The sequence below is a fragment of the Poromitra crassiceps genome (genome assembly GCF_964638095.1).
Source record: "Poromitra crassiceps genome assembly, chromosome: 20".
Taxonomy (NCBI): domain Eukaryota; kingdom Metazoa; phylum Chordata; class Actinopteri; order Beryciformes; family Melamphaidae; genus Poromitra; species Poromitra crassiceps.
Genome location: NC_139637.1, coordinates 23,747,512 through 23,759,091, shown reverse-complemented (window position 1 = coordinate 23,759,091; position 11,580 = coordinate 23,747,512). Strand labels below are relative to the sequence as shown.

The following is an 11,580-nucleotide window of genomic DNA, read 5'->3' as shown; positions in this document are numbered from 1 at the left end:
TATCACTCATCGTGTCCACTCCTCTCATCTTGGGGTAGAAGGATGTCTCAGGAGAGCGAGGGAATGTGTATATTGGCAAGGGATGAATGACTACATCTAGGGATGCACGATATATCGGCAATGATATCGGTATCGGCCGATTTTGGTCATTTTTTAATACATCGGCATCGGTCAGATGATCAAAAGTAGCCGATGTGAACAGCCGATGATGCCACGTGTGTTTTATTATCATCATTATAATTTTTTAAATTGAGAGTTTCACCAAAGACAATCAGCTATATAGATTCCTCATTCCAGGCTCCATTCCGGGTCACCTCTCAGTGATTGGCTGTCTTGTCAGTGTTATCAAACTTCATTGGCTAGACCAGTGTCCTAAGGGGCGTTGCAGTGTCGAAACAGATACAGGAAGTGACTGGATGTTGAACATCTCTCTTAGTTGATAGTCTCTGGTAGTGACGCAGTCACGCAGCACAGGATTGTGGGCGTGTGTGTGGCTGTGAGCGAGCGTAAACATACTAGCGCCGAGGAATAATAATGTCTGCTGTCTGGAAGTTTTTCGCTGTGAAAAAAGACGACATTCGCGTTGCAATATGCAATACTTGCGAGGGCGAAGTAATGCGTGGAGGGTGCCGTGTGAAGTCATTCAACACCACCAATTTGATTACACATTTGAAGAGTCGTTTTTGTTGTACAAAGAATACCAGCAAAAAGTTGCTAGCAAGCAGCCACAGAAGAAAGCAGTAGAAGCCGCAGCTGGTAACTCGATAGTGGAAGCACTCGAGAAAGCAAAGATATTTTCAAGGGATAGCGCAAAATTCAAGTCAATCACAAACAAAGTAATGGAGATGATTGCTGTTGACGACCAGCCATTTTCCATCGTGGAGGACCGTGGGTTTCTCAACTTGCTACACCACATGGAACCGCGCTACAGGCTACCAAGCCGGCGTTACTTTGCCGACACGTCCCTCCCGGCTTTGTACGATATCGTGGCCACACATATCCACAAGTTGTTGGACAGCAATGTGAATGACATCAGCTTCACGACGGATATATGGAGCTCAGACGTAAGTCAAATGAGTATGCTAAGCCTTACTGCTCAGTGGATCGATGACAACTTTGAAATGAAACGAGCTGTGTTGCACGCGCAAGAGTTTTCAGGCTCACATACAGGGCTAGCCATAGCCGCTGAGTTTGATGGCATGTTTGCTAAGTGGAAGATCCCGAAAAATAAAGTGCACGTCGTGCTTCGTGACAACGCAAAGAATATGAAGAAGGGAATGGACGACTGTGGTGTTGCAAGCCTGGGCTGTATGGCCCACACACTACAGCTCGCCGTACACGATGGAATGTTAAGCCAGCATAGCATCTCTGACTGTGTGGCTATTGGAAGGAAGATAGTCGGTCATTTCAGGCACTCTCCACTTGCCACCTCTCGGCTGAGAGCCATACAGAAGGAGCTGCCCAACCTGAAACCCATTATGCTACAACAAGATGTAGTGACAAGATGGAATAGTACTTTTTATATGATGAAAACTCTACTGGATCAGAAGCGTGCACTTGTTATGTATGGTGCAGATTACGAGCTTCCCTCCTCTCTGAGTGCATACCAGTGGGGCCTCATTGAAAACATGAAAACGCTTCTCTCTCCATTCGAAGAGCTGACCAAAGAGATAAGCTCACATTTGGCTACTACTGCTGACGTGATTCCTCACGTTGTGGCACTGAAACGTTTGTTGAGCCAAGTAGTAGAAACAGATAGTGGGGTCCGCACAGCAAAGAGCACTCTACTTAAAGCTGTGACAGACAGATTTGCAGACATTTTCTCTGAGCCACTGTACTACTTGGCAACGATCCTCGACCCAAGGCACAAAACCCTCTATTTTGACACAGCAACCAAGCGAGAGGCTATCACCATGCTACAGAAGGAAGTGGACAGGATGAGCAACAGTGCCACAGAGACACCCGCCACAGAACCTGCCACTGAAGAACCCCAAGAGAAGAGGAGGCGTGCAGAAAGTGATGGGGGTGGAGGTGGACCGTCGTTGAAGGACATGTATGTGGAAATTATGAAGGAAAACGCAACCATGGAAGAGCAGGCTGGCCTGACAAGCGCAACGGGTGTGCAGGTATTGTCATACACAATCTTTTATTCAAATAATCAAGTCTGTTAAATCCCCTTGTGTAGTCAAATTAACTATCTATCTATCTATCTATCTATCTGTATGTTAATATTAACATATAGATAGATGGATGGATGGATACTTTATTAATCCCCTTGGGGAAATTCAAGTGTCCAGCAGTTCACACATAGTCTGATAAAACAAACACACATTAATGACAAGAAAGACAATAATATAGAAGAATAAAGTATACAAGGATTAAAGTTGCATATACTGTGCATTTTCCACATCATTTACTAAATGAAAAAGCTGATTTGTGCAAAGGCTCTTCCTTGTTTAAATTATAACTTTATCCACCTTCTCCCTCTAAGAGCTTTGTTGAACTCTGCTCTGAGCAGATGAGCAGGGCTAGAGGTCAAATTCAAGGGGGCAGTGCCCTCTTGAGGTTGACCTCTAGTCCTGCTCATCTGCTCAGAACAGAGTTCAACAGAGGGGAGGTGGATAATGTTATAATGTTCTGATTCCTGATTATTTACCAGGCATGTATAGTTATTAGGGGTGTCACAATATATCGTCCCACGAAATTTCGCGATAGTAAAACGTCACGATATGTATCGTTGAGATGAAATCTCATATCGCAAAAAAAAAAAAAAAAATTTTTTTTTTTTTTTTTTTTTCCAAAAAATAGACTAAGAAACGTCTTTGTTTGTTGAAGTTCAATGTGTGGAAAGTAGTTCAGTTGAACAAGTCTCTGAAGAGACACATGAGAAGTTATACAGGAGAGAAACCATTCAATTGAGTTTCTGGCAAAACTGTTTACTTGACAGGAAAAACTGAAGATGCATAAAAAATAGATTAAGAAAAGTCTTGTTGTTTGAGTTTGAAGAAAAACTGAAGATGCATAATGAGAATTTATACTGCTGAGAAACCTTTTAGTTCAAAGTAAATCTAAGTGACGGTGTAACTCATTCTATTTCAAGATAAGCCTCATCTCCAATCTCATGTTTTTTCTAGTTGTTATTGTAATAACAATTTCCCACAACAGCATGTTTTGTATTTGTGCATTTCAAATAAAATACTACTTTTCCAGTCATATATTGTCATTATTCAAGTTTAAAAAAATATTGTTAAAATCGTATCGTATCGTATCGTATCGTTATCGTGAACCCAGTATCGTGATACGTATCGTATCGTGAACTGAGTGTATCGTGACACCCCTAATAGTTATACACTTGTCTATATTTTTCCTATAGGTGCAGGGCTACCTGAGTGATCCTCCCATCGACCCAAGTGAGAGCCCACTGCAGTACTGGAAAAAGAACATGTCCCGCTTCCCCGCCGTGGCGCAAGCAGCACGCAAGTACCTCTCCGCTCCATGTACAAGTGTGGACAGTGAACGCCTCTTCTCTGCTGCATCAAACATCGTCGACGAAAAGAGAAATAGGCTCCTCTGCGAGAAAGCAGAAATGCTTCTCTTTGTCAAAAAAAACCTGCCTCTCTGCCCCATGAAGTAGGCCTAGACTACAGTGTCAGGTGGAAACATTGTTTCAGTCAGTGTTTGGGACATTTACTTTGAGAAGAAGAACATTATTCTTTGCACTTTATTATATTATTTTTGCAGTTTGATAGACTGTGACTTTGATAGTCTGGGACTTTGATAGTCTGGGATATTTATTACTTTGAGAAGAAGATTACCATAAGCTGGGAAATGTGCAAAGAGTAAGACTACAGTGTCTGTTATTGTCAGGAGGAGTTAGGACAGGTTTCTGATATTTTTCATTCAGCTATTTCATAGATGTGAGTTGAAACTCAATTGCACTTTGTTTTTTGCACTGCAACTGCAGTGTTTCATTTTCAGGGTTTCAGAACTTTTCTTTTGAGAACAAAATGTAAGTTGCACAGACTACAGTGTCAAAAGTATTCTGTTTGTGAGAATATACTTGAACTTGAAACCAGTTTTACAATTTAATAGTTTGGTTGACATTATTCATAAAACCTTGTCAGGATATTTTCATTTATGATCCTTATTTTGATTTATGAGATCCAAACTTTTGAACTGGATTTGGTGAGTTGAACTGGACTTTCATTAGGTTATACCTTGCTGCAAGTTGTGAAAGTAGCCTAAAGAGAAAACTAACACTGTTAGTTGATCTGTCTTTTGAATGTAATGTATTTTATTTTGTTATGGTGGCCCTGTAATTGTTGAGGAAATGATGCAGTACATCAGATTTATTATGGGCTTTTCCACAAGTTTTGGAAATAAAGAAAGACATTACTTCTTCAAATTCCCATTGTTTATGTGTTTTTCAGTATCTACATTATTATAAGAACTTTTTATATATTTTTTAATACAAATATCGACATCGGCAAATATCGGCTATCGGCCCTAACACCGATATTAATATCGGTTATCGACATCGGCCAAAATTTTCACATCGGTGCATCCCTAACTACATCAAAACGTTCACATATGCAGGGCAGGAGATCCTAAGCAACAGAGAGAGACACTACTACACCTAGGGCTGCACGATATTGGAAAAAACTGACATTGCGATATTCCCCGCCCATGCGATATATATTGCGATATGAAAAAATACAGATTTTCACCAGATTACCAGAATAGCTCTATTTGAAAGAAAATAATATTTCTAGAATGATTGGGATGATTCTTTGGAGGAGTCCATCTGATTTTGGAGGGGAAATTAGGTATTTTAATGTTTCTCAACCACTGGGCTGTGACCTACTGGTAGGCCTCAGAGCGTCATCTATCAGGGTGCATACACATTTTGACCAATGGATTTCCATGACTTACATACATGAAAAAGTGAGTGAGTTATGACATTCTACTTTAAAATGTCACTAGCCTATACTTCACTTAGTGTAATGCAGCCTTTAAAACCAGGGAAAGACAACATGCTGTATCACCATATTACCATCCAACATCTAAGACCATATAGTCTCAAATCACAATATGGATATAAATTTGATATATTGCCCACCCCTAATATTGAGTGCCAGAATCTACCTCCCAATGATGCTATTTGCAGAAAAACATTAGATTTAATTGATTATAATCACTGCTTTCAACTTCTTTCGTTCTTCTAACGTTTCAATAAGTCAACAATGAAACACTGCTGCCACTTCACACATGGTTACTTCACACACTTGGTCTGACCCCCCTCCAGAAACTACCAAGTGGTATGCTCCGCATTTGGGGAGTTCTGTTTTTTGAGCGCACGCAGGGCAGTACAGAGAGACGAGGATTCACATACAGCCGACCGGTGACAAACAATTCATTCGTGAAAAGTAATAAATATACATTTAATTGCCCAGCTATGTCTATTGTCTTTTTATTTTCACCGACATGTTTTGTGTAAATGAGTCGCTATGTATGATTAACTCTACCGTAACGTTACTGCTATCATGTGATGCAACATCAGAGACGGGGAGAGAGAGCTGCGGTGATACACGCACAACTTCTCAGTAATCACTTCAGCCTTCGTGTCATTATAAGTTGCTTTTTGGTGTTTCAAGAGTAAATATCTCCACTCCACGGACATGTTGAGTTACAGCAGCCAGCCTGCTGTATACTAGTGCGCTGCAAGCTGTGTCCGCCTCCGCAATCACATCGTTTACAGACAGGCTACTGTCAGCAACGCAACATAAGCAAAAACAATTCAATTGAGCTCTCTGTGCATGTTTGTTGTGTTGAAGCTAAGCACTAAATGAGTGAGTACAGTTAGCGGGGCGTCTCTCTCCTATGAGAGAACCTCATTTCACTCAGTAGGCTACCCCTAAAGTGAGAGTTTATCAAGCAACATGACGAGTTAATTTGCTTTTGACATCGCACGTCCTGCGATGTGACTATCGCGCATGCGCACATTGCGATGACGATGTGTAAACGATATATCGTGCAGCCCTAACTACACCCACATGACATGGCAGACAGAGCCTGGGCCAAGGTGGGTGCAGATTTGTTCACTTTTCATAACAAAGACTACTTAATAACTGGAGACTACTACTCTAACTTTTGGGAGATAGATTATGTACCAGACACTAAGAGTACCACAGTAATCAGAAAGCTAAAGGCCCACTTTGCACGACAGGGGATACCAGATGTTGTCATTTCAGATAACCGGCCGCAATTGGCGTCACAAGAGTTCCAACGCTTCAGCAAAATGTGGGAATTGGAACACAGGACATCTTCCCCAGGATATTATGCACAGAGCAATGGGAAAGCTGAATCGGCAGTGAAAACAGCCAAACGTCTCATGCTGAAAGCTGCGACTGCGGGACAGGATCCATACTTGGCTATGCTGGACCATCGCAATACACCAAGCCAAGGTCTCGATTAGGGATGTCCCGATCCGATCACGTGATCGGAGATCGGGGCCGATCACGTGATTTTTAGAAGATCGGAATCGGGGGGAAAAGATCAGGAGTAAAAAAAAATTTTTTTTTTAATTCAACAAACATGACCATGTTCACGTCTTGAACTCATCCTGAGGCCTTAGTTTTGGTTTTAAATTACATATCATCATTCATTTATTTAGTGTCGCACAGAGCAGAAGAATTTACCAAAACAAACGCATTTCCTGATTTACATTGTTATTGCACTATTCTGCACATCATTTGTTTTAGTTTACATGGTTATTTTGTGGTGCACCACTGATAAGCTTTATTTTATTTTGTTTTAAATTTTGAATCCATGTTGGATATAATGAATACAGTTAAATAAAAAAGCCATATCCATGTTGGATATAATGGATAGTTAGTTGGATACTGTTAAATAAAAAAACGATCTTAAGGGTCAACTTGATTGCAGTTTTTTCTTTTCTTTTTTCTTAATGCATTGCCGAAAGATCGGATCGGGAAAAATCGGTATCGGCAGATACTCAAAATCACATGATCGGGATCGGATCGGGAGCAAAAAAAATGTGATCGGGACATCCCTAGTCTCGATACAAGCCCAGCTCAGAGACTTCTGTGTAGGAGAACAAGGACCCTTCTTCCTACCAAAGACACTCTGTTGCAGCCAGAAATAACAAACAACAAACAAGGACTGATGGACAATAGACGGAGACAGGAAAAATACTACAATCGCACGGCAAGGGACATGGACACTCTTAAAAGAGGGGACAGTGTAAGAGTTCAGCCGTTTGAGCCACATAAGGTCTGGAGAGCAGCAAAGGTCATCAAACCGGTGAGCCATAGGTCTTTTGAGGTGGAACTGGAGTCAGGAGGTGTTCTGAGGAGGAATCGTCGGCACCTCAGACACAACCATAGCACACCTGCCTCACCAACAACAACAGGGACTGTGGTACAAATGCCAAGAGTGGAAGTGGCAGAGCAGGGTCTAGTGAGAGAGCAACATGCTGTCACTACTACCAGGTCGGGTCGTCAGGTTGTCAGGCCTAGATACTTGAATGACTTTACTCAGTAGTCGGGGTATAGTTACAGGACTCTGGCTAAGACTCTGGGTGGAATGCAATATTAAGGATGGGTCTCGTCCTGGAGAGAAAAAAAGAAAAAAAAAGAGAGAAATGGAATGTAATGATATGCACATTTTGTTTTGATACAAAGTTGATTTTTGTTGTTGAAATACAATGTTATGGTTATGTCTCATGGTATTGATAAAGTAGGGACACAGTACTACAGAGAGGATAATATGATTTATTTTTTGAAGAATTATAGTGAGATTTATATCCTTAACAAAGTGGAAAGTACAAGTTTTGTTTATTAATTAAATGCTGAAAATCTGATTTTTGATAAGGTTAATATTGGGTCACTGAGATTAAGTGATATGTTGACATTGTTCAGAGTAAGGGACTTAACTCAAAATTAAAAAAGAAAAGATGTAACAATAGGATTGTTAGTTCCTAGTGCATGTTGTTCGGAGGAACAATAACAGTGTGACACCAGTCGGATACTGATGAGTACAGCAGCTAGGCTAAGACCAGCTAGACTAGAGCAAACGTTATGTTTATGTTATATATGTCTGTTACAATAAACGTTTTAAAGTAAGCAAGAGTCAATGCTTTAACCGTCCATTCTGTAGGGTCATTGATACAAGACGGAACAGAATGAAACAACAATAACCACCGTCACAACCCACCTGAATATCCGATTTACTTCCTGTATACTGTAGCGTTCCAGGTAATCCAGGTATTACCTGTAATGTGATGTGCAATAGAAGTGTCTAGATTGCACCTAGGAACTAATGTGTGTGGGTGTGTTCCTAGGGGGAAGGGGGTATATAGGACCAGCGGCCGGGGGCCGGATGTCAGTCTAGCTATGGAGCGAGCTGAGACGGTTGTTGTGCGTAGAGCTAGCTGTGTGAAGCTAGCTGCTAGGAGCTGATCGAGCCTGTGAATAAAGACCCTGTACCAACTACAACTCTCCGTTCCTTGGCGTATCAGCGATATGCTACATTGGTGTCAGCAAGTGAAGCGGTGGCGCCTCTGATTCGGTCGAGAGGGGAGAGAGTGACGAGGAACTAGGGATGGGCATCGAATTTCGAATTTTCGAATAATCGTTGTTATTATCAAGGTCGACTTTTATTATTGAAATTCGAAATTCGAATTTTTTTTTTTTTTTTTTTTGAGTGAAATGTTGCATTGTCTCCCCTGATTCTAAGTATAGTCAAATCGCTTGGTTTGAGCAAGTAAAACAATTTGTATAAGCATTTTAAGCAAGGTTTATGGAAAAATGAATGGCGGATGAAATCCCATGAAGAGGGAGAGGGGGTGACTTTGGCACCCCTTTGGCACTCAGACCTGAGCCTACTAAATATTTAATGAACCACTCATGATTGTCAAAACTGTTTTTTATTTTCGAAAATGTCAATGTCATGTAACATGTTCTTTACTTCAGTGGTGCAATGCTTGTTTGAGCTAAAAATCCACAGCAGAAGCTTTTTATATTAATTAATAAAGCCGTAGACTTAGAATCAGGGGAGACAATGCAACATTTCACTCACAAAAAAAAAAAAAAAAAAAAAAAAAAAAATTACATTTTTAATTTTTTTTACATTTTTATTTTTATTTTCGAATTTCGAATTAAATTCGAATTTGGCCAGCGAATTTCGAATAGTGTTTTTGCTAGAAATGCCCATCCCTACGAGGAACGGCGGAGAAAAGTTGGAGATCAAAGGCTCGAGCGACCTAGTGGTAGCAAGCTAGCTGTGTGAGCTAGCTGCTACGGGCGCCACGTGTGATGGTGCACGGTGAAGAATGGCCATTGGCGAACGGGAGAAAAGAGGAGCTGACGACGGAGATCAGCTCGATGCTGGCGGGCATGGAAGCCCGTGTGTTGAAAGAAGTCAGACGGCTGGTGGAAGAGACTCCTGCCTGGGCAGTAGAGGTGATGCGGACGCTGCGGGAAGTCATGCAGCGGGTGGATTTGATGAGCGCGGAGGTAATGCAGTGTGGAGAACGGCCGGAGGAGCCACAAAATAGTAGGGCTGGCACGGATCACGGATAATCCGTGACCCGTACGGATCAGCCCCCACGGTTCGGAACGCGGTTCGGAACATCAATAGTCCGCGGACCCCCCCCCCCCCCCCCCTTCGTTTCATTTAATGTTAGTGTATGAGAACGCCCAGCGCAGCCAGACACAGACAGGCATAATCATGGCAAGCACAATTGAGCTTCCTCATCCCTTGTCGCTGCTGTAAAGTATGTCTGAAGGCTGTGGCTAGTGGCTACTAAAGACAGAGTCACACAAACTTATTTCAACACCTCTGAAAAAGCACAGGAATGCGATCAGCGTGTTGCGCGCTGCACAAGATAACGAGAGCCACAACACACACACACACACACACACACACACACGCGCGCACACGTTTCACAAACACATTATCACCGGACGGTGAAATGTTGCCTTAGGACACATAACAACAAAACAACACGTGGGGCCACTGAGTAGCTTAACGTAGCATCAACGTTATATTTCCAGACTGACCTGGTCTGGTCTGTAGGTCTGTACCCGTGTCATGTGACTGGTGCAAGCAACAGCCACGAAGTTAGGCATAGCAGTGCCACCTAAAACAGGAAGTTGGGTCGTTCTGCCTTCAGAGTAAAAGCATACATTGTGTCACTTATGAGAAAAAAATATTTTTTGAGCTGTGCAGGGCAACAAATGGTTAGAGAATTATAATAGTATTAAAAAAATCTAATCGAAAATCTAATTTTGAGAGAAAAAATCTGATATATATATTTTTTTGCTGATCCGAAAAATCCGTGATCCGTGGCTCAAAATCCGTCACGCTATCCGATCCGTGGGTTTTCTGATCCGTGCCAGCCCTACAAAATAGACTGTGTTGGAGCTGTGGAGAACCGGGCCACGTGGCGAGGTGGTGCCGAGGCGGTCCCGGGAGACGGACCGGGTATGCGGGACAATGACATGGACAGCAGGGAGCCTGCTGGGCATGCGGCGCGATCGGACATTTAGCCAGAGAATGTCAAGAAGCTGTCGGGGACTGGAGAACAGCGGGAGAGGAGAGACGTGCAGGCGGTGGACAGGTGAGACTTTGTTGGACGTGCCGGTCGCCTGAACATTTAGCTAGAGACTGCACTAAGAGTGCGAACGCTGGAAGAGACACACAGCCGGGGGAGCAGCCGGAGCAACAGGCAGAGGAGCAGCGGAGTAGCGGAGAAGTGGAGCAGCCTGAGCTACAGGCAGCGGAGCAACGGAGCAGTGCAGAGCCGGTTGTTCTGGGCAGGAGAGTGACGTTTGAGCCAGCCCAGGCTAGCTGCTCTGCATACCAGCCAGTAGTGGGGGAGATCACCATCAGCGACGAGACGATCAGGATAATGGGAATCGTGCTGAACAGCCCGAGGGAAGCGGGAGACATCACCTGCAATGCTGTGGCAGTCGGGGAAGCGACACTCGAGCCTGCGGGTGAGCCTGGGGGGTTACCGCCGGGGGAACCGGCCCAGCCTAACCGCTATACACCCCCTAACGTTGCACTGCGGAGAGCCGAGGGGAAGATCGACGCCGGTGGTGTTCGCTCTGCTGTCCTCAACAAGCCGCCCCCTGGAGGAGGGGGACGGAAAAACGAGCGAGTGCGAGGCTGGGAGGACGACGCCAGGGTCATCTGGAGAGTCGACGGGCGCGAGTGGAGACACGGGCAGGCGGAGGACGCGGATGTCGATCCGGTGCTCGTTCGTGCATTTGGCTACTGGGACAAACAAAAGGGGGGACCGGAAAGAGTGCTTCAGGTGGGACAGAAGCTGTAAAAGGGGGGGATGGAAATGGTGGTTTAAATTAATGTGTAAAGAAGAAAAGAGAAATAAGGTAAATGTTGGGGTCTAATGTTGAACTGAAATGATATGTGGGTTGAATTGAAAATGAGTGTAAAGAAAAGAGGGAAAACGTAAATGGGGTTGAGTTAAATTGAAATGTGTGTAAAAAGAGAATTGAAATGTGGGTTGAATTTAGAGGAATGGGGAAAGAGGAA

General features: G+C 43.3%; 1 protein-coding gene across 1 annotated transcript; it reads left to right on the top strand.

Moving 5' to 3' along the window:
• Window positions 1–845: 845 nt before the first annotated feature.
• Window positions 846–3,634, top strand: LOC310794974 (zinc finger BED domain-containing protein 4-like; the record flags this gene model as incomplete). Its single annotated transcript, XM_083656999.1, has 2 exons — window positions 846–2,126; window positions 3,374–3,634. The coding sequence occupies 2 exons, from the start codon at window positions 846–848 to the stop codon at window positions 3,632–3,634; spliced, it is 1,542 nt and encodes a 513-aa protein (XP_083513125.1).
• Window positions 3,635–11,580: the final 7,946 nt, after the last annotated feature.